At 40.3% G+C, this 27,329-nt stretch overlaps 1 protein-coding gene across 1 annotated transcript; it reads right to left on the bottom strand.

The window, feature by feature from the left end:
• Positions 1 to 233: 233 nt before the first annotated feature.
• actr10 (actin related protein 10) lies at positions 234 to 27,228 on the bottom strand. The gene is made up of 13 exons (XM_080202775.1): positions 27,097 to 27,228; positions 18,812 to 18,884; positions 15,583 to 15,665; positions 10,718 to 10,826; positions 8,640 to 8,747; positions 6,640 to 6,707; positions 6,448 to 6,527; positions 6,092 to 6,127; positions 5,599 to 5,678; positions 5,436 to 5,509; positions 3,606 to 3,687; positions 2,248 to 2,449; positions 234 to 819 (listed from the first exon to the last, which is right to left on the bottom strand). The coding sequence occupies exons 1-13, from the start codon at positions 27,171 to 27,173 to the stop codon at positions 638 to 640; spliced, it is 1,254 nt and encodes a 417-aa protein (XP_080058901.1). The 5' UTR covers positions 27,174 to 27,228; the 3' UTR covers positions 234 to 637.
• Positions 27,229 to 27,329: the final 101 nt, after the last annotated feature.

Here is a 27,329-nt window from a genome sequence, read left to right as displayed (position 1 = left end):
GATTTATTAATTGAATTTAAATACCACCAGCTGCCATTGTGGGATTTGAACCTGTCCTCAGCATTAGACTAGACCTCTGAATGATTGACATTACCACTAGCTTCACTAATTAATCAGTTTAAAATGTATTTATTTCAAAGTAACATTAGTATTGCACACAGTAAATGTTTTCTGGGAAAAGGCAAGTTAACTATAATATAGTGTAAGTTTGCTGTATTTAAAAACACTTGATGTAGCTTTAAGAAATTTTATTATTGTAAACAAAAGTATGCACTTGTGCACCAGGATTCATTTCTAGTCACCAACATTTGCAATTACACATCTTCAGAGCTGACTACATCATCTGCCAGAAAAATTCATCTCCAGGAGCACTTACAGTAAGAACTTAATGCCATACCTTTACTTCAGCTTTCAAAGTTCAGACCCTAAAATATTTCATGGAAACATGCAATGTTGAAGTAAAGAGCTTTTAGAATACACATCACTGTTTATCTAACAAGTGTTCAAATAGTTTTAATAGTTATAACCAAAGTATACAGAAAATTTGAGCAACATAATTTTGGAAAGCAGTTGACATATACTTGCTAGACAGTTTGTTACTTCTAAGGTCGGTTGTCTCAGAACATCAATGTTATCTCTATTTCTCAGTGGAATATGCTCTTTTCATCAGTGGAGGTGGTGCTTTACCAGTTTCATACATCATTTCTAATGGTGGATTACTCAGGCAGCACCAATCAGGAATACGACCTGTCTGGCTGTAATATTCTTTAGAGACTGAACGACTACCCAAAATGTCCTGCAGAGCACCAAAAATGGCTCCTAAAAGAAATGAAATGCAACACTTATAGTAATAAAACACCACAAACAAAAATATTGCATATTCTCTGTCTGACAGATCTGCCATTACTTTTTTCCAACCCCGTAGCTGATATTGTAAATATAGCAGCAAATGCAAATAGTCCAATAAAGCTAAATCACAGAGGGAAAGAAAACAACTTTGAAAAACTATGGATAGTTCTGAAATAATTTTTCAGGTTGGCTGCCAATGTACTTATTTGCAATATCAGTCAATTCAATGCTCAAAGATGCACCGATTGGCTTATGCATTGTTCCAACGTTGTTTTTCAATGGGAAAAGAAACGTGAAATGCAGTAGGGAATACAATCAATGTGGAAGGACATCTCGTGGTTGCAAGAATTTACCTCCATTGCTTTCAATACTAAAGGACATTACTGAAGTAGATTGTGTTTTACAACAATTGATGAGTTTCATGATTACCATTACTAAAACTAGCTTTTTATTTCAAATGCCACATGCTGCTACAATCAGACTTGAACCCATATCCTCAGAAAATTAGCCAGGGCCTCTGGATTATTACTCTCATGACATTACCACTATGCCATCATCTAAGCCACAAAATGATTACCTACCTGATATCTTAAGTGGATTGATCATATTTTGCTGTGCCCCTTGATGTTTTTTGTTAACAGTATTACATAAATACAAGTAATTATTATTTCAGATGGTCAGAAAGTGGTCAAGAGATAGGTTTCAATGAAGAGAAAACAGTTACAGGTATTGGGAGGAAATTTCAGAGGTTAGAACCTAGGTAGCTCATACAACCTGAATATACCTACTACAGATGCTATAGGAACTTTGAAAAGGCAACTAGTATATGAAGAGAATTTGCAGACTTAGGAAAAACTGGGATGTGGGAATAAATTGGGCAGCTCTTACAAAGAGTTGGAACAAGCACGATGGGTTAAATGGTCATTATGACTTTACATGATTTAAAATAATTGCAAGATGAATACTGAAATTGCTTTAGTTTGTTAGATTTGTAATCTTTGCAAATTGTCACTCTTACATCAAATCTCAAGCTTACTAAATTATTCTCCATTTGTACAGATAACCTGAAGGAACTATAGTTTTAAAATTACATACAACTTCAGAGTGCAGAATGGGGTAAAACAAAAGCACTGGACAAGCTTTTGCTGCATCAGCACCCTGAAGTCACACCTTCTTGTGCAAAAGCTCACTATGATAGGAATCTTGCTATGTATGCCCAATGTTGAATAAAATATGTTGAGCAGAAAGGACCACATGCAGAAAATTGGAGAGGTGTCCTACTGTGCAATGTTTTCACACTAGCCACCGGTTTATTAGTCTTAAACAATTCTCTCTCAATACAATAGAACTGTTCATAAACGCAAGACTTTGCAGATGCTACAAAGAATGTATTCTTACCTCCTAACCAAGCCACAGTATTTGGTTTTGCAGGTGGAGTATGAACTTTGAACGTCTTGGCAGCCAATACCTCTTTGTATTTTGGTTTCTCCACCAGGTACCGAATTTCAGCCATAATTCGATGTAGAAAACCAGGCAGCATAGCAGTTCCACCAACAATCACTAGGTTCTCTGCCAGCTGTTTTCTTGTGTCAATAGGACACTAGCAACAAGTATTACAAATTACTTCAGTAAACAGAAGCATCCCTCTATTTCTCTCAAACAATGCATCATGTATACTGAATAAGAGAATGATCTACTCCAAACCTCCCAGAATCACTCATACAAATGGCCAGGAGACAACAGACAGTGACTTTTCTTTCAAGATCATTTTGCCCTCTTGGATGTCATTAAACAGTGCAGGCTGGGGTGCTAGCAAACAGCAGGTAGCTCACAACAGAGATTTCATCAAATACTGTGGACAGCGCGGCAGAAACATTAAAAGATACGGCAAGGTCATCATTAGACAACAGAGGTCACTAAACAGCAGTAAGCACGTGACAGGGTATCAGCAAATGGCACAAAGAGGTCACTAAACTGTGTCGAGTGCTCAGCAGAGATGTCATTAAATAGCACGAAGAGCGTGGCAAAGATATTATTAACAGCTAGGGGTCTGTTGAATGACCGTGTAACGAGAAAAGTGAAATATCATTGGAAATTAGGTAAGTAATTTGTTAGCAAATATTTGGCTCATGTATCTTTCAAAACCCATGTAATTTAGTATACTGAGACATTAGTAGTAGCAAAGTTTGCTAGCAGTAGTAAAGCTAACTGGGAGTAGTCAGCTTGACTTATTATAAATAAGAAAAAGTGCTAAAATAACACAATCAAGATGGTAGGGCAGATGGTATATTGCAACTCCAGAATACGGGATTTTCTGAATGCCAATGTAATTCAGGGAAACAAGTCTGCAGCCTGAGGTGCTTTGGCTCAGAGTCATTGAGCTGTGTGCGCTTTGATGCATCAGGAAGGGGGACACTGGAAAAACTCTGTCTCTCTTCAAATACTGCCTTAAAATTATTCTTATCTACTTGAATAAAGCCTTGGTTTAAAATGTGTGAAGAATGCTATCAGAAAATACAGGCATCAGCCTAGATTGTGCGCTCAAGTAAAGCTTGAACTCAACCCAATACCACAAGTAATAGCACTACTGCTGAACTACGCTGCCAGTGAAGCTGTAGCTAAACATAAGTTCCATGATGGTAAAACAGCATTTAACTCTGCGACACTTTCAATAAACTATTATATGGTATCCAAAGAAGCTGACCAAATTTTTAAAAACAAATATCCATCAAATTTAGCACATTTCATCCTCTTACCTGTAAAAGAGAATCAAGGATTAAAGTGGCAATTGACTTCTCTTCATTATCTTGTTCAAAGAGAATTTCAATTACAGAATCTCTGAAGAAAAATTAAAAAGATCCTTGAACTGAAAATTCAATCAAATCACTTTGTTTATAACTATCACAAACAATTAAATTAACAATCATGTTACAATATACGCTCAGAATATACGATGACTCAACATAAATGTGAAAAAATCTTGACAAAAGGAGATTTGCATGTGGGCAACATTTATAGAATGACTATGTTAACAAAATTCCCAAGTTCATTATAAGTTTGCTTTAACACACCTATAGAAATCATAGGTCACTTTCTTAAAAAACTGTTAAGATTTCTAACTAACACTATTTTGTGGACAAGGTCACTTCCTATGGCTTCCTGTCAAACACTGCAAGTAATTTCCACATTTAATATGCTGAAACACGAATACTTGACAACTGATGCTAATTATATGTCAATTTGGGGTTAGTTGTATTTAGGTGGTGAGCATTGGGCGCCGCACCTGCGCAAGGATATTTTGGCCCTGGAGGGAGTGCAGAGGAGGTTTACTAGGCTGATACCGGAGTTGAGGGGATTGAGCTATGAGGAGAGGCTGAATAAACTAGGCTTGTACTCATTAGAGTTTAGAAGAATGAGGGGAGATCTCATTGAGACGTATAAGATGATGAATGGGATGGATAGGATAGAGGTGGAGAGACTCTTCCCGCTCAAAAAAGACAGTAGGACTAGGGGGCACAGCCTCAAGATAAAGGGGAGGCGGTTTAGAACGGAGTTGAGGAGGAACTTCTTCACTCAAAGGGTGGTGAATCTCTGGAATTCTCTGCCCGTTGAAGTGGTGGAGGCTGCCTCGCTAAATATTTTTAAGAAGCGGGTTGATGGGTTCTTGATAAGAGAGGGGATTAAGGGTTATGGGGAGAGGGCGGGAATGTGGAACTGAGACACGACAGATCAGTCATGATCTTATTGAATGGCGGGGCAGGCTCGAAGGGCTAGATGGCCTACTCCTGCTCCTATTTCTTATGTTCTTATTAATTGGGGATTCACCTGCATTCATAGATATAGGAGCTGGCTGAAAGTGTAGTTGTTGGTTGGAGGTGCACAGTGTGTAATGTGTATCTCTTTAAATAAAAGTTTAAATGTAAGAAGACTATACTCCAGTATTTATCCTTCACCACGTGACTCTAACCACTGAATCTGGTCACTTGTATATTTTCAACAGTACATGGAGTACAGTGAAAAAAATAAATCCATTACATTGATAGAGAAATATTTACTTGGAAGAATTTGTATTCGTATTAATCTTGTTTCAGTATCCACTGGCTAACACCAACTATTGCACACACTTAGTTTCTTCAATTTGTTCATGAGATGTGAACGATGCTGGTAAGGCTGGCATTTAGGTTGCCTTTCTCCAATTGTCGTCAAAAATGAATCACCTTCTTGAACCACTATATTACCCTTTGGAACTAATTTATTTTTTGGTTACTTAGATCCATTTTCCTCTAATCTGCCCTCTGGCTATATCCTTCACAAGTGGTTACTGATGGTTCCTCAACTGAAATACCAAATGAAATTATTCCAAATGGATGGATTAGTCAGAGGTAGGAAATGCATGATAACTGCCCAATTGCCCAATCCTCTACTCTTCCTTTGTTGCCTCCAAATTACATAATGGTTGAAACCAAGACAACTCAGTGGGGAGGCTGCAGTTGAAAGCTTCATATACCACATCAACATATTTTGCCCTTTAGCACAACCCAGTTATTATGCATTTTGATTTATGTTGTTTATACAAGTGGTCCAACCTGATTGATCCTTTTACATGTAAAATCCTCTCTCCATCCAGAGGGTATGCCACATCTGGAGGCTGTTGAGGGCGCTATAAACACAAAATATTAAATTACTGCCATGCACCTCTGACTTTGCAACTAGATTAGGCAATCTTATTCACCAGTAATTGACACTGACCTCAGCTTTTCCATCAATGTTAAACTTGGCAGCTTGAATTTTCAGTCCCCGCTGGAGATCACTCACAAAGCAAGTACGAACTGAAAAGCACAATTTAAGGGAAAAGCTTAAATTCTCCTAAAAGCTTAAATAAAACACACAAATTTCAATCGGGTGCTTGCTTACACAACACAGTTTAATACTAATGGCTTTTCTTGTGCTTCACCCTAATTACCATGTACCTTATGCAACTCCAGATTTCACATCAATGTGCTGTGAAGTTATTTCATGGTTTTAAAGAAAATGGAAAGTTTGTTAGTCCCAGTAGCAAGATTCTGGAACAGATGTAAAGTTCACATGCTAACTTCACACCCTCAAAAATAATTCAGATTAAGCCAGTCAAAGGTTACACCAGAAATATTATTTCCTAGATTTACAACATTTGTACTTTTTATTTGATAGGCAAATACATTTACTATATAAATCTTCACTAACAAGGAAAGATAGCTCTCACCTTTGATATCCTCTAGTGTTTCTTCTGGAAGTGAACCTGTTGAAATGAATTGGGAGCAACATTAAGAGCACAGATCATATAATAATACATTATAAAAATGTAGATACTGAAACTTATTACTAGATACTCTCAAAAATCTAATACGTTCAAATTCTTTGTAAAATGAACATTTTGCTATTTCATGTTTCAACTAATGTGCATACATAACTGGGACTACAGCACAAAGATGCAAAACATTTTAAATCAAAGAACTGTCTAATAAAGATGCTGCTTCTACTTTTATTAAAATAGAGAAATTATTGATGGAGCACCATGAAATATGCAATATATCAAAACACTGGTATTTCAATCCTTACTCATCACAGATGCTAAGCCTTCTCCAGTCTTAGTCCCCGTGTCCACACTACATTCTTCTAATAACCGTGACTGCAATTCCCTTTAGTAATAAAAATAATATTTGTTTTGGATTTTTTTCACTTCAATCTTTAAGCATGGCAAATATTAAAATATCAGTATATGTGCAGAAGTTACATATTTTAAATCCTTACACATGGATTGCTTTTCCTCCCAGTGGAAGCGCTTCCCAGGCATTCAAAATAGGAATTCCTTCATATATCTGATTAAGCTAAGGTTACATTTCAAACAGGCAAAAAATTATATAACACAAACATATTTTCTAGATTGCTTTGCATAACATTACAATCACCGTTTTCTGCAAAGGAAACATTTTATCCTCAAAACTTACTGGGCAGAAACAGGCCACCTAGCCCATCAAGTTTACTGCTCCCAACTCCACTTCTCCTCACATAATGCAACTTGTCTATACAACTTCCCTGCTTTCTCTACATACTTAATTTCCCTTTTAAGCATTTACAACCACTGGAAATAATTTATGGACTCTACTTCGGCAACAGCTTGTGTGGGGAATTCAACATCCTGATTAACTGATGAAGTATATTTACTCCAGCTTTTACAGCTATTCTATAACAAGTTACTGTAACCATAGTGACGTCAAGATTTTTTTTCCTGCATTTTGTGATGCCACAGATAAAACCAATCCTGACCTGCTCATTCACTTAATTTGAAGAAAGAAGTCAAGTTTTGCTACCCTGCGGTACAATTCTCTATTCCACAAAATTGAAAATTGTAGTAAGAACTTTCACTTTTTCTTCCTTAGTTACTGAGGATCCACAGATATTAAAACATATCACAAAGATATGATCAATTTAATTAAATTTTATATCCAACTTTCATTGAATAATCACCTCTACTGGATGTTTTACACCCATCCTTGATTGTTGCACAACATAAAAATCCATTGTGTGTTAACCACAACAAATAGCCAATTAGTATTTCTTTTACCCTAACATTTCATTGCAAATTTGTCGACTAACTAAACATTCTCCTCCTTTATTCTTTTTCTACCAAAATGCCTGTAATGGAGTTTTCTTTAAAAATAACCTTGTTCTTGTGTTAATTTTCGTATTCTCGATCTTGGTTGGACGTTTTTTACTCCTATCTGTAACTTAACTTTCAATATATATTGGCCCAAATATGCCTGGTAAGTGCTATTTTTGTAATAAGCAGCAGCCAAATTTGATTGAATCTCCCTTTTCCATCCATGAAACCCCAGCTTCCAATACACCTTTGACCTTTGATGAGGTGCACTATCACAGTTGAACTTGGTACCTTACTTGGCATTCTCCATGCAATAACCTAGACAGCAAGCGTGAGATGGTTATTTCTGGATATTAAAAAGGTAAAATTCCTTGTAGCAATCTATTCACCTAATGTTAATAAAGTTGTTATTACCAGTTTTAACTGCCAGATGTGGTGATGACTATTGAACCAATACAAGAGCGAAGGCGGGGAAGAAAATTGGGACCTCTGTTTAAAAATGCATTTTAATTCTTAAAATTAACTCAGTTACTGTATATAGAGAAATCCTGGTTTCCCTATATAAAGGGAAATATTTTCACTGTAACGTTGAAGAAAATGTGGCTTCTAACTATTTACATTATGAAACACTACTTCTACTGATTGTCTTATATCTTCTCTGGTCCCTTGATCTCATGTATAGATTTTAATTTAGTCTAAAACTATTCTAATTGTTTTCCTCCTAAAATATTTTACTGTTAATTTTTTTGCTAAACATTTGAAACAGAATAAGTTTCAGTATTTGAAAAGCTAAAGGACCTAAGATATTGCAATATTGCAAATGCAATCAAATCAACTCATTACAATAGGAAAGCCAGCCAATAAATGAACTATTTTGGTCATGGTCAACAGAGCCTGAAAGCACGGTACACTAATAAACACATCTACAGCATGCCCACATTGGAGGCCCTACTTTCTGAAACCTTACGACAATACCATTAAATTCAGACATTAAGTTTGCTTTTTAAAAATATTTTCTACAACTTAGCTTTTTATTTTACTAACAGTATTTCCCCCCACATGCTATATCGATGGTTTAAAAAAAGATGGATTGTTTTTAGTAACCACTTCTTCATTTATTTAAAAAAAAAACACATTTTCAAAAGGATACAGGTAATGCTAGTGCTTCTGTATATCCACAATCTAATACCACAGCAGAATTGATACCAAGAGTCAGGAGAGACATGAGATGGCTTGGAGCAAACAGCACTGAAGGAACCTACAAAGTATACAAAGTGGGAAATTGTATAACTTATTGTATAATGTCACCTCATTGGCTCATTTGTGTAACTAATAAGGCTTTAATTATTAAATTGAACTGTACATAAGCTTAGTGATGAAAAGTCTTAATTTGTATGTTAAGAAAGTTAACATCTAAGTGCCAAATACTGAAAGAACACATGGGTCCTTTGGCAGTGATTGAAGTTACAGCTAGGTACATTTGGGCTCCACCAAGTCTTACTTAGCAGTAAAAAGAAGCCAAACCTAGAATACTGATTGGCCAGGGAGGTGGCCCAAGGACTAGATGTTCAAAGATACAAGCTACAGTTTGGCAGTTAGAAGATTGCAAAGCTGATTGGTCTTAGGACTAGATGTTCCAAGGACATCTGGTTAGAAGTACAAATTAACGTTAGAATATTATGGGCGTGCTAGAAGTGTTCTTCCCATTGGTCAAGAGTTTGAAATATTGGGTTGAAAGTCATTAGCTGTTTTGATCCAGGTGCACATACTCAGACAAATGTTACAAAGCCATCTGCAAAAGAGCATGAAAAACAAGGTACATCAAGTCTTTGAAATGGTCAAGGGCTAGCATTTTCACAGGATGTTTTCTGGGCAGCATTTGTCAGAAGAAAGAGTTAGGAATAGGGCAAATGCAAGGAAGTAAGGATTTGTCTACGACATTGCCAATCGATGGGTATTTGTCACAGGCGAAAGGGTTTCCAAAAGAACCTAGCATTAGAGATCAGTGATTCTAGTATAGACAGGGTTACTACGGCTAAAGCAATTACCTTAAGGCGGTGAATAGAAAACATATAACCACTCAGTTTCTGAGCAATTTTCAGTTAAAGTTTAGCTTAGGAAAGTTAGAAAGTACAGTCTTGAGTCATTTTGGGAAAGCCACAGTCTTTATTGAAAAGCTGTTTCCACCTGAGAGAGAAAACTCTCAGATGGCAGCTGTTAAGTGTGTAGCTTCAGCAATTAAGATGGATTGGATGTGTCGGCTTGGATAAGATCCCATTAAAGTTGAAGTCCTAAAGCTGCAAAGGGATATAGGAGTTAAACTGACTTAATTAAAGTCTCGAAAGGCATTGTGATTCAAGAGACCAGGTTCAAGGAACCAAAAAGGAAAATCCCAGAAGACCCTGGATCCATAAAAAAGATAGACCAACATATGTTGAACTTGTGTATTGTGCCATGCCTCAACTAATGAGCTATTAACTTCTCTTTTCCAATAAACCTATTAGTTTACATTCTAAATCAATAATTATCTTAATTGCCAATATGGTTATTCCTTGACAAGAATTTTCTGACACTGGTTTTACAGTCCAAATCCCTACTTGTTTTTGACTTGAAATAATCACCCAGGTATTTAATTACTATGGAAAATTCAAATGTAATACTTTAAAAGTATTTATTTCCCATTTGCTCACACTTGTAGATTCTCTAACAGATAATTCTTACATCAACCAATTTTCTTTCCATTTCCCATTCCATCCAGAAATGGAGTGGGTCATTAAGGTGTGGTACTCCACCTAGTGGTATGGCAAAGAACTAACAAACCCAGTCTGGTTCTATAATTAAAAACATTGTAGAGATATTTTTCAGTATTTTCAATGGTTCAATAGTAAGCCTGATAGGTGTCATTCTGATAAACTTAATTTAATCCTGTGTGACTCACTGTACATACGGTCTTCTCCAATTAAAGTGGTAGATAATTCTCAATTATCTTCCAATGCTGCTAAAATCTTACTGGTAAAAACCACACAAGAGCTGCCTATTTCATGAAAATAGGTCATTGTTTGGTTGCACATTAGCTGTTTTTCACATCTGCTCAGGCAAATTACAAAATTTCAAACTCATCCAGAAATCTCAAAAACCAGTAACAGATTTATACAGCCAGTCACTGAGCTAACATATAAACTAATTTCCAATCAGATTACACTCGCAATTAGTTCCATTGCTTCCTACCTCAAAGTGCTTGAAGAATACTCTAGTAAGCGTTTCTCTGAAGTGTGATGGGCATAGAAGAGATTCAATAATAACAACTCGACGATCCCTTGGGTTTACTAGTAAATGTCTGTTAAGGTGAAAAACAAACCATGTTAAGTCAAATAGAACTGGTTGCAAATTTGGACATGGAAATTAATCAAACATAAATTAGTCAACTAGAAGCCACTTGGGTCTTAAAAATGGAGCAATCAGCATGTAACCTATAATTCAGGATCTATTGTATTTTGCTCAGAACCTCAATGAAAATTGCATTTTTAGGATATTTTTTCCCCTCCAGAGAAAATAGTATCTGACTGCAACTGAATTATGGAGATGGAATTAAAATTTGTACCCAATGTTTCCCAAACAGCGATTTTTCAATTTCATGCAATGCATTAAAAAGTGGGGAATAATTTTCGTCTGGCCTAACTTCAGTGTAAAACACCAGAGAATCAGAATAACTGGCTTTATTCACCACTTCTGAGGGTCTCTGCTAACACTCAATGACGTTATGGTGGGAGGATCAGCAATTCCCACCCCATCTCAGAAGCTTTAATGTGGTGCGATTTTCATTAAAAAAAATGCTTCTGTCCATGTTCTAGCAGCCAGATCAAGAGTACCCTTGTGCAGTGATTTGGAGTAAGTCTGCTCTCATTGGAAAAATGTAGACCTTCCCACACCAAAAAAAAAGTAACTGAGAAATGATTGTGTTCTAAATCTCAGCTTTCTTTGCATGTAGAATAGTGTGTTGTTCGTCCATGGTCATCGATGAGAACCTTGACACCATTAGTCATTTTGAGGCTGGTTACGGTGTGTCCAAAGATGACTAATCAGGCCAATTCAGACATAGAATGTCCTAGCACATACTGGACGGAATTGTGTAGGCACTGTAGTTGTTGTGCTGGTGGCTCTGGACTTGCGCAGCTCGCACTTACGTTGTGCTTTGCGTACACCTTGCTTCATAAGCTTGACAACCCTTGTGGATGAGACAGCGCCTGATAGGGCAGTTTTATGCCAGTGTTTCCCAGGTGGTCGTGTCGATGTCAAGTGACTTCAGGGAGGCCTTAAGCGTGTCTTTGAAACGTTTCTTCTGCCCTCCATGCGAGCATCTTCCAGCAGAGAGTTCTCCAAAAAGGAACTGCTTAGGTATGCGCTCGTCTGACATACAGATGACATGACCTGCCCACCGGGTCTGTGCTCTCATCAGCAGCATGTAGACTGATGGTAGACTTGTTCTAGAGAGAACTTCAGTGTCTGGTACTTTGTCTTGCCATCTGATGTGTAATATTCTGCAAAGACAAGTCACATGGAAATAATTGAGCTGTCTTGCATGCCTTCGATACACGGTCCACGTTTCACAGGCACACAGGAGGGTAGTGAGTACCGCAGCACTGCAGACCTTCAGTTTTGTTGCTGGGCTGATTCTTCAATGTTCCCATACAGTGGAGTGCAGCCTACCAATAGCAGAACTTGCCTTTGCTATTCTGCAGTTAACTTCTGTATCAATAGTCACTGCTTAGGAGAGGGTGCTGCCAAGATAAATGAACTGGTCCACTGCCTGTAGTTTCTACCCTTTGATTGTGATTATGGGTTCTGTGTATGGTGCATGAGGAGCAGGTTGGTGCACGACTTCGGTCTTTTTAATGTTGATGGGGAGTTCAAAGTTGTCACAAGCTGTGGAAAATTTGTTCATTCTGACTTGCATCTCTGGCTCTGAGCCAGTATACAGAGCGCAGTCATCAGCAAAGAGGAAGTCTCTCAGAACAGTCTCCTTCACTTTGGTAATAGCTTGAAGTCTCCTCAGGTTGAAGAGCTTCCCATCCACTCTGTACTTGAGGCTGATTCCAGCAATGCTTTCCTGGAAGGCATCATTCAGCATGGCAGTAAACATCATGCTGAACAGTGTGGGTGTGAGCACACAGCCCTGTTTGACACTATTGGTGACTGGGAATGCCTCAGAGGATTCTCCGCCATCCAGCACTCTGGTCATCACAGAACTGGCATATCATCCGAATGAATTTGGGAGAGCAGCCGAACTTTGCCATGATCCTCCACAGGCCTTGTCGGCTTCCAGTGTCAAAGCTTTCGCGAGGTCAACAAAAGGTTGCGTAGAGCTAGCAATTCTGCTCCTGACACTTCTCCTGAAGTTGGCAAGTAGCAAAAATCATGTCAATAGCCCCACGACCTTTGCGGAAGCCACACCGGTGACTCTGGAAGCAGGCCCAGCTCCAGATGAGTGACCAGATAATTTAGCAGGGCTCTTGCGAGGGTTTTTCCTGTGATGGAGAGCAGCGAGATTCCTTGGGTGGTTGTTGCATACTTGCTGGTTGCCCTTCCTCTTGTAGAGGTGTATGATGGAAGCATCTTTAAGTTCCTGAGGAATGGATCCTTGCTTCCAAACGGACTGGAACAACTCGGTGAGCTTCTCGATAAATACAGGACCGGCAGCTTTGTAGATCTCTGCAGGTATGGCATCCGCCCCTGGGACTTTGCCACTGGATAGCTGGCTGACAGCTTTCGTGACTTCGACTACTACTGGTGGGTCACCCATGGTGCTGTTGATATCAATCTGGGGAATCCTGTCTATTGCCTCATCATTAATAGATGACGGTAGGTTGAGTATGGCTTCAAAGTATTTAGCCCATCTCTGCAGGATCTAAGCCCTCTCTGTAATGAGAGTTGTACCATCCGTACTCAGGAGGGGGGGAAACTCCCAAGAGATTGAGGTCCGTAGAGAGTGTTGAGGGCTTCGTAGAACCATTTCAAGTCATTTCTGTCAACGTATCCCTGTATTTCAGCTGCCTTGGCACTCAGCCAGGCATCCTGCATTTTACAGTTTACTCTGGAGTGTCCTGCTAGCGCTGATAAAAGCATTTTTCTTGGCAGCTGATGATGGTTCGTTCTCAGGCCCAATGAAGACAGTGCTTTTCAACAAGTACAGCCTGTATCTCCTCATCAAACCAGTCATGCTGCTTGTGGGTAGAGGGCCTGAGCATCTTCAGTGCAGATGTATGGACAGCATCCCTGAAGCGTTCCCAGTCATCCTCAGCGCTGCCTGTGAGGTGTGGGTCAGCAAGCTTGATTTCTAAGTCTTCAGCCAGTGCTGAAGCTATGCTGGGGTTCTTTAGCTTAGGTGCATTGATTCTTTTCATAACCTTGCTTCCTTGTGGTTGCCTCTTGGATCTGATGCGGAGCCTCATTTTGGAGACACTGAGCTTGTGATCTGACCAGCAGTCAGCACCACACATGGCCATGGTCACTCTGACATCCTGCCTGTTTTTTCTCCTGACAACGACAGTCGATAAGATGCCAATGCTTAGAGCGGGGGTGCATCCAAGAGGTAGGCAGACGGAAGGTTGTGTTGGTGATGAGGAGGTCGTGTGCTGCACAGGTCTTCATTAAGAGTAGGCTGTTACTGTTACACACTTGCTCACTCCATGTCTCCTAATGACTCTCTGCCAGATTGCAGAGTTGCACCCTACTCTTGCATTGAAATCGCCAAGCAAGATCAGCTTATCAGTACTGTTCACTGCTGAAAGTAGGGCGTTTAGTTCTTCGTAGAACACGTCTTCCATCTCTTCCAGGTTGTTCATTGTGGGGGCATAGGTGCTGGTCAGAGTGGCTTGATTTCTGTTCCGTGGCGGAAGCTGTAACGTCATAAGCCGGTCGTTCACACCGTTGGGTAGACTATCAAGTTTCTGAACAAGGTGACTCCTGATGGCAAATCCAACGCCAGCATCACAACGCTCATCGCTGTCGCAACCGTTCCAGAAAAGAGCATATGCACCTCCAGTTTCAGTCAACTGACCTACGTTGGCAAGACGAGTTTCACTCAGGGCTGCAAAATCAGTGTTGTATCTTGCAAGCTTTCTGGTCTGTCTGCTGTAAGATTGTCCAAAAGCGTGTGCACATTCCAAGTGCCAATGGTGAGCGGTGTCACCTTGTGTTTTATTTTGTTCGCCTGACCGCAAGATGGACTCACCGCCAGCTGTGTAAACTGGCCAGGGTGTAGTGAAGCAGGCAATGTTTAGGGCACCTTTTCTAGCCCCTTCGTCATCCTACAGAGGTGGGCAGTGCGTTCCTGAAGATGACTTCTCAGTCGCCCAGGTAGATGCTGAGTTTCACTGCTGCTTCGGTCAGCGGAAAACGACCATTAGACCTGAGCTGCCTGCGTGTAGGTCTGTGACTACGGCTCCCAGTGTATCCACAACTGCTGCTTTGTCGCTCGCCCATCGTCACAGGACTTCAAGGGTTGAGCAGGACACTGGTGATGATGATGATGATGATGTCGATGTCGAGATTAGTGCTTGATTTGGATTAAAGTAAGGGAGCGTTGCGCAGCGTCAACCTCACTCTATCTTCCCAATTCCCATCTGGATCCAGTGGCAGGACAAGAGTCAAGACAGCTGGAGACAGGACTAGGCGCAGTGGATGACCAGGATGTCTTCTGTGTGTTGTCCTGCTCTTCGCGTTCCACGACACTTGCAGAGACCACCTTCTTGACCGTTGGACCTTCCATTGGTCTCGTTCGCTCAATCTGCCGGCGTCTATCTTCACATGCCAAGATAACCCTATCTCACCACGGGTTGAGACCCATCAGCTAAGCTCACCTGGTTTAGCCAGCTTGTCGAAGCCATTGCCTGGGGTGTGGCCACTATCGGTTATGGGGAACCACAGGTGAGAGCTGAGTGCCAGGTGGGAATAAAAGGTGGACAAACCACCCTGAAAGGAGGCAACATGTTCCCCCAACAGAGGTACTATCCCTCCCTGACACCCCATACACACCTGAATAGTATTTAAATATTGAATTACAATATTAAGAATATTTTTAAAATTCATTCTACCTGAAGTACAACATGTGAATGAATTCCTTCAAATAGCTATAAAGCTCTTCAGTATTGATGTTAAACTGAACGACTTTAACAGCCTGAAGAAAAAAACAAAAGCATCTTACCGACATTCTCGATGTGCATTTGAAGGTTTACAATGTTCAATCATTGCCTTGTAATCTACAGTGATGGATACTAATAAATTCATATATTACAGATGTAAAGCTTTCCTATTTGGCTCAGTTCATCACATGCAAAAACAAAACAATGCAAACAGTCAACTATTCTGATAGTAGTCAGTAAAAACATCTAGTATATATCAAAAACAGCTTGTGTGCAAATCATTCCATAGGCACCATCAGCATGTTATAGTATACAATAGTATGCAACAAGCTTAACACATTTGGAAGCACTCAGCTCATTCTGATTAAGTTGAAAGATTAAAACTGAACCAAAAATGTTGGAAAACTGGAAATGAAAAGCAGAACAGAATTGATGAAAAATTCTGAAAGAGCAATACTAAGTCTCAGCCAAAAATCAAAACAAAAAAAAATCAAGATTTACAAGTTAAAAATCATTTTGCTTAAAATTTCCACCCCAACTCCAGAAGACAGAAAACAGGACCAATCAGAAAATCAGACAGCTGCGAGGGAAAGGGATGGAATTGCGGGTTAGGGAATGGAGCTTGCACGGGGACCAATCTTCCAAATAGGTAATTGGAAGAAATTTGGGCTCTTCAATACTGGATGTCAGACAATCTGTCTAATAATTAAGAGACAGTGAAGGAGTTGAGAGGGGTGATGGTCAGGTAAATTCGGGTGCCCCTAATGCATTGTGAAAACTGATGTCAAGTGACAGCACGTAGAGAAGAACTAGGAAAGGGGCCAAGGATAATATCTTGGGGACACCAGAGGCAATGATATAGGAGCAGGAAGAGAAATCCATTGCAGGTGATTCCCTGGCTATAGTTAGCTAGATGACAGTGGAATGAGGGGAGGATAGTTCCACTCAGCTGGATGATGGTGCGGTCAACTATGTTATAAATTGCAGTCAGGCTGAGAAGAACAAGGAAGGAAGCTTACCTTTGACGCAGATATATAGGATATCAATTATGACTTTTGTAAGAGCCATTTCAGTACTTTGGCAAAGGCAGAAGAAACCTGATTGAAGGGATTCATGATGTGGAGATGCTGGCGTTGGACTGGGATAAACACAGTAAGAAGTCTCATGACACCAGGTTAAAGTCCAACCAATTTATCAAAATTCAAACATGGAGTTGCAGGAAATATGGATGTCGATTTGGGATTCAAAAACATCGGAAAGGAAAAGGGAGATGGGGAGATGGGGTGGTAGTTTACAAGGATGGCAGAGTCAAGGATTCTTTTTCAAAAAAAGAGTAATGAAGACCGATTTAAATGAAAGAGGGGGACACCTGAAGAGGGAGAAGTGTTAGCAGCATCGCTAACAATGGGGACCAGGAGAAGTTGAATAGTCAGCAGTTTCATGAAAACATGATTGAGGGAGCAAATGATAGATCTCCCTACACTTACTGTTGGATGTGATGGTGAATAAGACAGGGGAAAGGGCTTTAAGAAAATAGCAAATGGTAGAAAAAAAAGCTAAAGGTGATCTTCACATTGAGGATGATCATGGGAGTCACAAGCATTTTTGGCAGATGACAGCAGGACCCAGTGGTACTTTACATGGTCTAGCCAGATCCGACAGTAAATGGCTAAAGAAGTTATCCACCATATCTATTCTGAGTCCTTTTACCTATGAAATGGCAAATGAAGATACTGGGGGAATGGCCTAAGTAAGGCAGAGTAATGACTTTAGTGGAGTTGAAGTTATCACTGAGCGAAATAGTAGCTGCAAAAAATGTTGTGACGAGTGGAGGGCGAAAGGCTAGAGAATTGAAATTTTGAATGAGAAAACGTAAGTGAATTTGGGGATAGGTCCTTCGCCCTAGAGATAGACACAGTAGGAATTAGGCTCAAGGGCATTGATAGGGGTTGTGGTTCAGAATAATACAAGGAAATGTGGCCTTTAAGGTGGCCTTAAATCCTGGAACTCCCCATCTAAAAGGACTTTGAATGTGCTTTCGAAACAAGAGCTGAGTCTGTTCAAGGTGATGGTCTACTTTCTCTTGGGTAACTAGAAGGGTAATTATTTTTATTCTTGCCAGTGACACCCACATTCTGTGAACAAAATCCATCACATTAAAAAAGTATATTAAAAATATTAATGTTTATGAACTATTATCCACATTTTAAATTCATTGATAATCTTTTTTTAATTCATTCACAAGATGTGAGCTTCGCTGACTGGCTAGCATTCATTACCCATCACTAATTTCCTTTTAAAAAATGGTGCGAGCTGCCTTTTTGAGTCACTGCAGTTTATGCAGCATAGGTACATCCACAGTGCTGTGACAGAGTGTTTCAGGACTTTGACCCAGCGACAGTGAAGGAATGGCAATATATTTCCAAGTCAGGGTGGAGAGTGGCTTGGAGAGGAACTTCCAGCTAGTGAGTGGTGGTCCCATGTCAGCTGATCTTCTCCTTCTATATACTAGTGGTTGTGGGTTTGTAAGGTGCCTAAGGGGGTGGAGGGGGTGAATGTTTGTGGAAGAGATGCAAATCATGGTAATGTAATTGTTAAGTTTCGGAATTCTAAACCTGAGCAATGTTAGTAATTCATGCAGCAGCTTGTGATCATCTTAGTGCCTAAGTTTTGGTATATACTGTCAATTACACTGTAATAATACGAGAAAGCTACATTATCAACTAGTAAATACTTAAAAAAAAACAGACAGGACAATCTGCTTCTCAGAAGATTTAACTGTATAAAACACCTAGACAACCTGAATGGTTTTTTGACCCAGCCAGATAATGTACCAGTTATGTTCTATGCAGCATCAAGCCCTAAAAGCTGTCAGACAATATTCCTGAAAAATATTATGCTCCTGTGTCCCCAAGTCAATTGGATTACACCATGAACTGAAGTCTGATCTGCAATGTCAGAATTCTATTAGAAATAAAAACAGAAAATGCTGCACAACCTCAGAAGGTCTAACAGACTTCAAGTATCTGTAGTATTTTGCTTTTATTCCATTACCAATATCAGCCCAAAGCCCACTGTAGAAAAGCAAATAAAAGTTTTGCACTAATAGAACACTATCACATCTCAATTGTCACAAAGCATTTTAAAGTACTTTTTGAAATGCAGGTGAAAAAAAGCTTACTTGTGTTTTACCAAGCTTCTTAATTTCACTAGGGATGATGCATCTTGGCCCAGTTTCTCCAGCAAAACCACACCTAGAAGTTGAAAGAAATCTTCAATATACCAAACATTAAATATCATATCCACATTAATAGCTATTATGAACATGAAGCAAATCTTCAAAACACTATTTATGATGATGCTACACTTTTTTTTTCAAACAACAGATCAATTGGCAGAAAATAAGCATCAATACTCTTTTGGCAATGGAGTTTTTAATACTGGATTTCTTTCTCACCATGCTAGGCCTTTTCTCTGCTAATTTTTGCCCATTGGGGCTGTCAAAGTATAGCTCGAGAGGAAACAGTTTCATCACAACTTACTTTTCATTTCCTGGTGTCTTCTTGGCTACTTATTGTCAATCTTTGGTATGTATAATTTTTGCTATGAATTAGTCTAGGGCAGACATTCCATTTGAAAAGTTGTTGCATTTTGGAAATTGTGTTGTTAAGGAGATTATAGATTATGCATAAAACATATTGGGTCACAGCTACCATCTACTGATGTAGTAGCAACTGAGTTGAATTGCGACCCGGGGAGGGGATTGGGTTGGGCTTTGAGGGTTGGGCCACGTCAGGCCTCTTAGGGTGGGTATTGCGTGAGCATGGGGAGGACAGTTTCTATGGGAGAGGTAGTCTGGGGGACTACCCTGGCACCCTGTGGGTGTGGGATAGTCCTGTGAGGCATTGGTCTTGGTCTGAATCTGTGCAATAGTTACCAAGAAGTTAGAAGAGATTTTAATTCAAACCTTTTCTGGGTAACTATTAATGTGACACAGTCAGAAGCATCCAATGATTGCAATTTAAAATCACATTTCTGTATGATTCCCAGTACAGGGGAAGTTTGAATTTCTGGGCAACTGCCAAGCAAACCTTATTTGTGTACTTGTGGGAGGGTTCCTAGCAAATCTTTGGAGTATTCCCCAGTATGGCGCCCTGAACTTAGAGGTTACAGCCATTGTTTAAAATAAACGCTAATAAAAATGTTCTAATGTTTTAATATATTCTTTATCCAGCCATGGCATGTCCTTTTGTTTTTTTTTATTTCACATATAGGCTCTTTTTCTAAGTTATAGTGACAAAATGGCAAAGTAATGTACTAGATCACTTTGTACCTTTTTGCTCCCACATGGTGCAATGTATTTTATTTCTTCATTGTACTGCAATTATATTCAGGTTAGGGGATGCAGGATAGATTTGAACCATTTTGAACTATCTTTTCCTATCTCCAATTCCTCTGTTGAGGAAACTGAGTTCCTATCAAAACAGTTCAAATTTATAGTGCATGTAAGTGAGAGTGTTTACATTCCCTAAACACACAATTTAACCAGATAAATTCATACACCCAGTATCTCATCACTTACTTATTACATACAGTGCTTCACCAAAGCAGTGCAAAACTATTTTCCCCAGAGTACTGCATTATTACATGAGCCAGCTAGGTTTCAACTCTAAATTCAAACTCCATCTGTTTTCTAATATAAAATATAAAAGGCCTTTGGAGTTAGATTGTGGGATGCATGTGGTTAGCACTGCTGCCTCATAGCACCAGGGACCTGGGTTCGATTGCAGCCTTGGGTGACTGTCGATGTGGAGTTTGCATGTTCTTTCCCATGTCTGTATGGGTTTCCTCCCAGTAAAAAGTCTGACAACACCAGGTTTTAGTCCAACCGATTTATTTGATAATAGACTCACAAGCTTTCGAGGTTTCCCTGACGAGGTGAACCTGACGAAGAGGGAAACCTCGAAAGCTTGTGAGTCTATTATCAAATAAATCGGTTGGACTAAAACCTGGTGTTGTCAGACTTTTTATTGTGTTTACGCCAGTCCAACGCTGGCATACCCACATCATGGGTTTCCTCCCACCGTCTAAAGATGCACAAGTTAGGTGGATTGGCCATGCTGGATTGACTTAGTGTCCCAGGATGTGTAGGCTAGGGGGATTAATGGAGTGAATATGTGAAGCACAGGGATAGGGCCTGGGAAAGATGCTTTGTTGGAGTTGGACTGAATGGCCTCTTTCTGCACTGTAGGAATTCTACGGCTTCTACAGATCATGCTTCAACTTCAGGCACACTTGTGCACAGATGTAATCACAGAAGAAAGACAGGATTCCAACTAGCTAATGCTCAGTTATGCCCCCATGTCTGTGCTGGTTTCCTCCCACTGTCCAAAGGTGTGGACTGGTCATGCAGGACTGCCTCTTAGTATCCCAGGATATGCATATTAGGTGGAATAGCAGGGGTAAATACATGAGATTACAAGGATAGGATCTGGGAAAGATGCATTGTTGGAGAGTCAATGCAGACTCAATAGGCCAAATGGCCTCTTTCTGCACTGTAAGGATTCTTATAGATCTTGCTCCAACTCCAGGCAGACTCGTGCACTGACATAATCACAGAACAGACTCAGGATTCCAACTAGGTAATGCTCAATTGCATAAACAGACCAATTTGGAATTTTTTTTTCCTGATAATAAATTCAGTATTATCCAATAATATTATTCAAGAGGAAATGTAAGATCAGGCCAAACAGGTGGCAATGTTGTTTCACCATTATTTAGCAAGTGAAGAATTTATTCCATCCAGGATCCCAAGATATAGACAAAACAAATCACCGGGACAGTTCACCTACCAGAGAATGAAAATCACAAGCACACACAATAAAATATAGTGTCAGAACACACCAAACATACTTTTGTTTTATGGTAATCTGTGTTTTTTTATCCTACAGCTGACTAACAGCTTTATTTAGTGAATATGTCTTTGTTCTAATTTGACCTTTAAAGGGAAATGAGATATCTGACTCCAGCCTGCAAATATTCAGAATTGTTACAGTACAGAAGGAAGTAATTTAGCCAATCATATCTGCAGCAGCTCTCCGAATGAGCATTATGACAGTTCTCCGTACCCTGGCACATTGTTTCTATTTGGTGCCCTCTTGAATGCCTTAATTGAATCATCCAATGCTCTCTTGAATGTCTCGATTGATACCGCCTCCATCACACTTCGAGATGGTGTATTTCAGACCAGAACAATTTGTGCAAAAAATGTTTTCTCTCACATCACAGTTGCTTCTTTTACAAATCACTAGCTCTGTGCCCTCTCATTCTTGATCCATTTATGAGGTGGACAGTTTCTGCTTATCTAGTCTGTCCAACCCCTTCATGATTTTGAGCATTCTATCAGATCTCCTCTTAGCTTTCTGGTCTAAGGACAACAGTCCCAACCTCTCCAATCTATCGTCATTACTGAAGTTCTGTACAGGTTTAGCATAACCTCTTTCGTCTTGTATCTATCTATGCCCCTATTAGTAAAGTCCACAATACTGTATGCTTTATCAATTACTCTCGCCTTCAAATGATATATATCAGAAAAAGCACGAGTCCCAATACTGATCCCTGGGGAACTCCACTACAAACTTTCCTTTAGCCCAAAAAATATTCATTGACCATTATTCTCTGATTCCTATTACTCAGCCAATTTTGTATCCATATTGCAACTGTTCTTTTCATTCCATGAGTTATAACTTCTCAAGTCTGTTATATAGCATTGCATTGAATGCCCCTAACACCACATCAACAGCATTCCTCTCATCAACCCTTTGTTAGTTCTTCAAAAAACTCCAGCTAGTTAAACATGATTTCTCCATTAGAAATCCATATTTGTTCTTCCTAATCAACCTTCCTCGAACATATGACTAGTAATGCCATCCTTGTTCATGTGACTACTAATGCCATCCATGGTTCTCTGTGTCAGGCAAATGATTGGCTAGGGTAGAAATGCTACATAAGCACAACAACAATGTACTTTAATGTAGTATCTCTCGTGCAGTGAAATGCCAAGGTACTTCACAGAACCATTAGACAAAAAAAACGACCAGAATTAGTGATGTTTGTTTCACAACTGATTTGAAAGTTAAATATGTTTAAGCAAAGTCTGATGTTTTGATCTTTTTCTACTATTCAGTTCTAACTTTTCAAGATCTAATTATTTTAGCTTTTTTTTTACACTGCCTGCAATTGATATTCCACTAACTGAAAAATTAGGTAGGTCACAAAGGGATCATTAGCTGTGGGGAACAAAAAAAATCAGAAAATATCACATCGTTCATAAGCCTGCTTACAGAAGTAGTCTTTGGAATGATCATGGTGACTGACTGAAAATGGTAATTCCTATGGCTTGCGAGAGCTTCTGGACATGACTTGTCTTAGGGGGAACCATGTATGTGGGAAAGGTGTCCAGTTGCTTCCGCTTGAGGTCAAGATTTCTAAGCACGAGTGGCAGCTCAGATCACTGCACAGCAGTGAGGATGAGTCTTTCTTTGATTGTACATTCCATGAAGCGGCCACCACACAGGCAATAAGAGTTCAGGATAGTACATGGGTAGCTACCTGCAAGAAGGGGCAGGGAGTACAGGGGTTTTGGGGTGTTTGATACACTCAAGCAGGGCTCAGCACTGGAGGCAGCTTGGAGGACTGCAGTTCACACCATGGTGCATGCATGCAAGAAGCTGCAAAAGAGGGAACAACTGAATAGAAATTCAGTAATTATAGGCGTTTCCATTTTAAAAAAGTCATTTATGGGATGTGGGTGTCACGCTTGAGCCAGCATTCATTTACCTCCCCAACTGTCTTCGGGAAGGTATGGTAAGCTACTTTCCTGAACCACTGCAGTCCCTGGGTGGGTACATCCACCGTGCTGTTAGGCAGGGAATTCCAGGATTTTAACCCAGTGACAGTGAAGGAACAGCGAAATATTTCCAAGTGAGGATGGTGAATGACTTGGAGGGAAACCTCCAAGCGATGAGATTCATAACTATCTGCTGCCCTCATCCTTTGAGAGGATATTAGTTGAGAGTTTGGAAGGCGCTGCCTCAGGAACCTTGGTGAGTTTCTGCAGTGCAGCTTGTAGGTGGCGAACACTGCTGTCATTAGGACATTACCCTGAGGAACTCCTGCACAGATATGCTGGAATGGAAATGATTGTCATGGGGATCTATAAGAATTTCTGTCACTGTCATCAGCTTGGATAAAAAGGTGGAAAACAGCAAGTCGTGCTAAATGGTTTTTTTTTCAAACACAAAGACGGTAGGCAGTCGTGTTTCCTAATGGTCAATGCTAGGATCACCTTTCTAAAATTAAGTATAAATGTTTTGGATATTGGAATTCAGAGTAAATTTCAAAATTTGCTAAAGAATGGCAAACAGTGAGAATACCATTCAACTGAAAGAAGACATAGATAGGCCAGCAGAATGGGCAGACGAGTGGCAGATGCAATAGAACAGGTAATGTTGAAATACTCAGCAGGCCAGGCAGTGTCTTTGGCAAGAAACAGAGTTAATGGACTGGATCTTTATGGAGTCTGGTGGACTCTGAAGCCACTGCAAAATAGGGGATGGGGTTTGACTCTAGGATTCCCCCCCCGCCCAACAATTTTCCTTGATACAGGGTAACCCACATCTAGACTCCCAACATGGATAGTTCTATTGTTGGGATAGGCATCTCCTTGCCCCCTGCAATCTTGGGGAGTCAGTCAGCCTCTCTACGATTTAATGTTCATGGCCCCTCATTTTGAGTCACAGTCTGTGTTCAGGAACCTTTTGAAAGGTAACTTCAAAAGATCTTACCCGTGCCAATTATGTCCTCCATCTAACGCCATGGTCCCTTAAAACCCCCATGCCAACTCACGAGGGGATACTGGGGTTTTTGAGAAACATTAAGATAGACAAGTCCCCAGAGCCTTATGGGATATACTCCAGAATACTGAGAGAGGCAAGGGAGGAAACTGTTGGGCCCTTGAAAGAAACCTTTGCAGCCACACTGGTCACAGAGGGGAGGTCCCAGATGATTGGAGAATATCCAGTGCTATTTCTTTAAGTAGGGTGGCAAGAATAATCCAAGTAATTACAGGCTGGTGAGCCTTATGTCAATGGTAGGGAAATTATTGGAGAGGATTCTTCAAGACAGGATTTACTCCCACTTGGAAGTAAGTGGACATATTAGCGAGAGGCAATGTGGTTTTGTGAAGGGGAGGTCGTGTCTCACTAACTTAAAAACTTTGAGGAAACAATGAAGATGATTGATGAGGGAAGGCTAGTGGATGTTGTTTACATGGACATCAGTAAGGCCTTTGACAAGGTCCCTCACAGCATACTGGTGCAGAAGATGAAGTTGCATGGGATCAGAGTTGAGCTAGCAAGGTAGATACAGAACTGTCTGTCTCAGTAGAAGACAGAGGGTAGCAGTGGAAGGGTGCGTTTCTGAATGGAGGACTGCAACAAGTGGCGTTCCTTCGGGATCAGTATGGGAACCTTTGCTGTTTGTAACATATCGATTTGGAGGAAAATGTATCTGGTTTGATTAGGGTGTTTGTGGATGAACCAAGAGTTGGCGGATTTGCGGACAGTGATGAGGACTATCAGAGGATACAGCAGAATATATATGTAACTCGCTTGGAGGCTTGGGCGGAGAGATGGCAGACGGAATTTAATCCGGACAAATGTGGGGTAATGCATTTTGGAAGGTCTAATACAGAAAAGAAATATACAATAAATGGCAAAACCCTTAAGAGTATTGATAGAGGGATCTGGGTGTATAGATACACAGGTCACTGGAAGTGGTAATGCAGATGGAGAAGATAATCAAGAAGGCATACGGCATGCTTGCCTTCATCGGTCAGGGCACTGAGTTTAAAAACTGGCAAGTCATATTGCAGCTTTATAGAACCTTAATTAGGCTGCACTTGGAATATAGTGTTCAATTCTGGTCGCCACACTACCAAAAAGATGTGGAGGCTTTGGAGTGGGTACAGAAAAGATTTACCAGAATGCTGCCTGATGTGGAGGGCATTAACTACGAGGAAAGATTGGAGAAACTTGGTTTGTTGAGGGACGACCTGACAGAAGTCTACAAGATTATGAGGGGCATGGACAGAGTGGATAGTCAGAAGCTTTCTCCCAGGCTGGAAGAGTCGATTACTAGGTGGCATAGGTGGGAGGAACAAGGTTTAAAGGAGATGTACGACACAAGTTTTTTTTTACACAAGAGAGTGTGGTGGGTGCTTGGAACTCACTGCTGGGGGAGGTAGTAGAAGCAGATACGATAGTGAATCTTAAGGGGCATCTGGACACAAATAAGATGGGAAAAGAGGGGTATGGTCCCTGGAAGGGTAAGGGATTTTAATTTAGTCAGGCAGCATGGTCAGCGCAGGCTTGGAGGGCCGAAGGGCCTGTTCCTGTGCTGTAATTTTCTTTGTTCCCCCATCCACTTCCAGCAGCCCTACATATCCATGACTGAAACTACTTAAAAATACATTCATTCATAATTTGAAAAAAAACTGATGTTTCGACAACCGTATAAAAGTTCAAACACTGAAGTACCAATTTAAGCATATTGTAAACAGAGACATCAGAAAAATCTTGGAAATAACTTCTTAGAACCAGAGATGTCAGTTAAGTCAAGTCAAAATTTCTCTGCATTTGTGTAAATAAACTCATTCATTTGAACCTTTCATAAGAGTCTGGGTTCTCAGTCAAGCATACATAATGAGGCTTGGCATAGCTGTTGAAGTGGCGTACGACAACTTCCAGTATACTACATTAACAGCATTCTATCAAACCTCTATAAAATGTAACTCTAACAAACCTACACTAGCTTTGCTTTAATTAACTAGCATTTGCCCAAGCAACTATTAATTTTGTCTCAATTATTATTTTAAAAAGACTCCACATCACCAAGGTTGAACTGACTGGCTTGTAGTTGAACTCATCTTTACACCCTTTTTAACATTTGCAATTCTCCAATCCAGAGTCCAAGAAATACTGGAAAAACATGGCCAACTCCTTTGCAATTTCCACTTACATTTCCCTCAATGTTCTTGCATGCATCTCATCCAGCCGTAACGCCGGTTCAAACTGAAGTACAGATAGTGTATCCAACACCCCTCATCAATTTAAAACCCTCCCAGTGTCTGAACTAGTTCCACCAGGACCTGGGAAACTTCCTTAGCAGAGACAGATAAGAGTAGTGTGACAGATTCACTCAGGATAATTAGCTGCGTTGGGTACCAGTGTATCTGAAAACACCTTTGAATTTCAGCTGAGTAGGTTTTTATTTTTCCAGCCAGGAACAGGCCATTTAGCCTGAGTGTTGTTGACGATGATGATGATGTCTCTATACCGTCGTTTATCCCTCCTTGGACCCACCCTACATATCAGTAGAACCTACTAATCCTCTCCCCTAACTCACTTGGTGTACGCGGCTCCCAGGTCGATGACAACGGCCGTCTTCTCGCCGCCGGTGCCCAGACCCTCAAACAGGGGCATCTTGCTCACCCTCAGCCTCCCGCGCACGCGCCCCAGACTACAGGCCCTACTGACCCCTTACTGACATCACCGACCGGACAGCCTGGCTTTCGCGTTGCCTGATTCCGCCATCCTTTTTTTGTTTGCTCAGCAAGGATGACCCGCCTCGGCCTCGGT

The sequence above is a fragment of the Carcharhinus amblyrhynchos genome, chromosome 14 (assembly GCF_965287045.1).
Source record: "Carcharhinus amblyrhynchos chromosome 14, sCarAmb.v2.hapA, whole genome shotgun sequence".
Lineage (NCBI taxonomy): Eukaryota > Metazoa > Chordata > Chondrichthyes > Carcharhiniformes > Carcharhinidae > Carcharhinus > Carcharhinus amblyrhynchos.
Note: the sequence above shows the minus strand (reverse complement) of the source record. Positions and strands in the feature narration are given on the sequence as shown.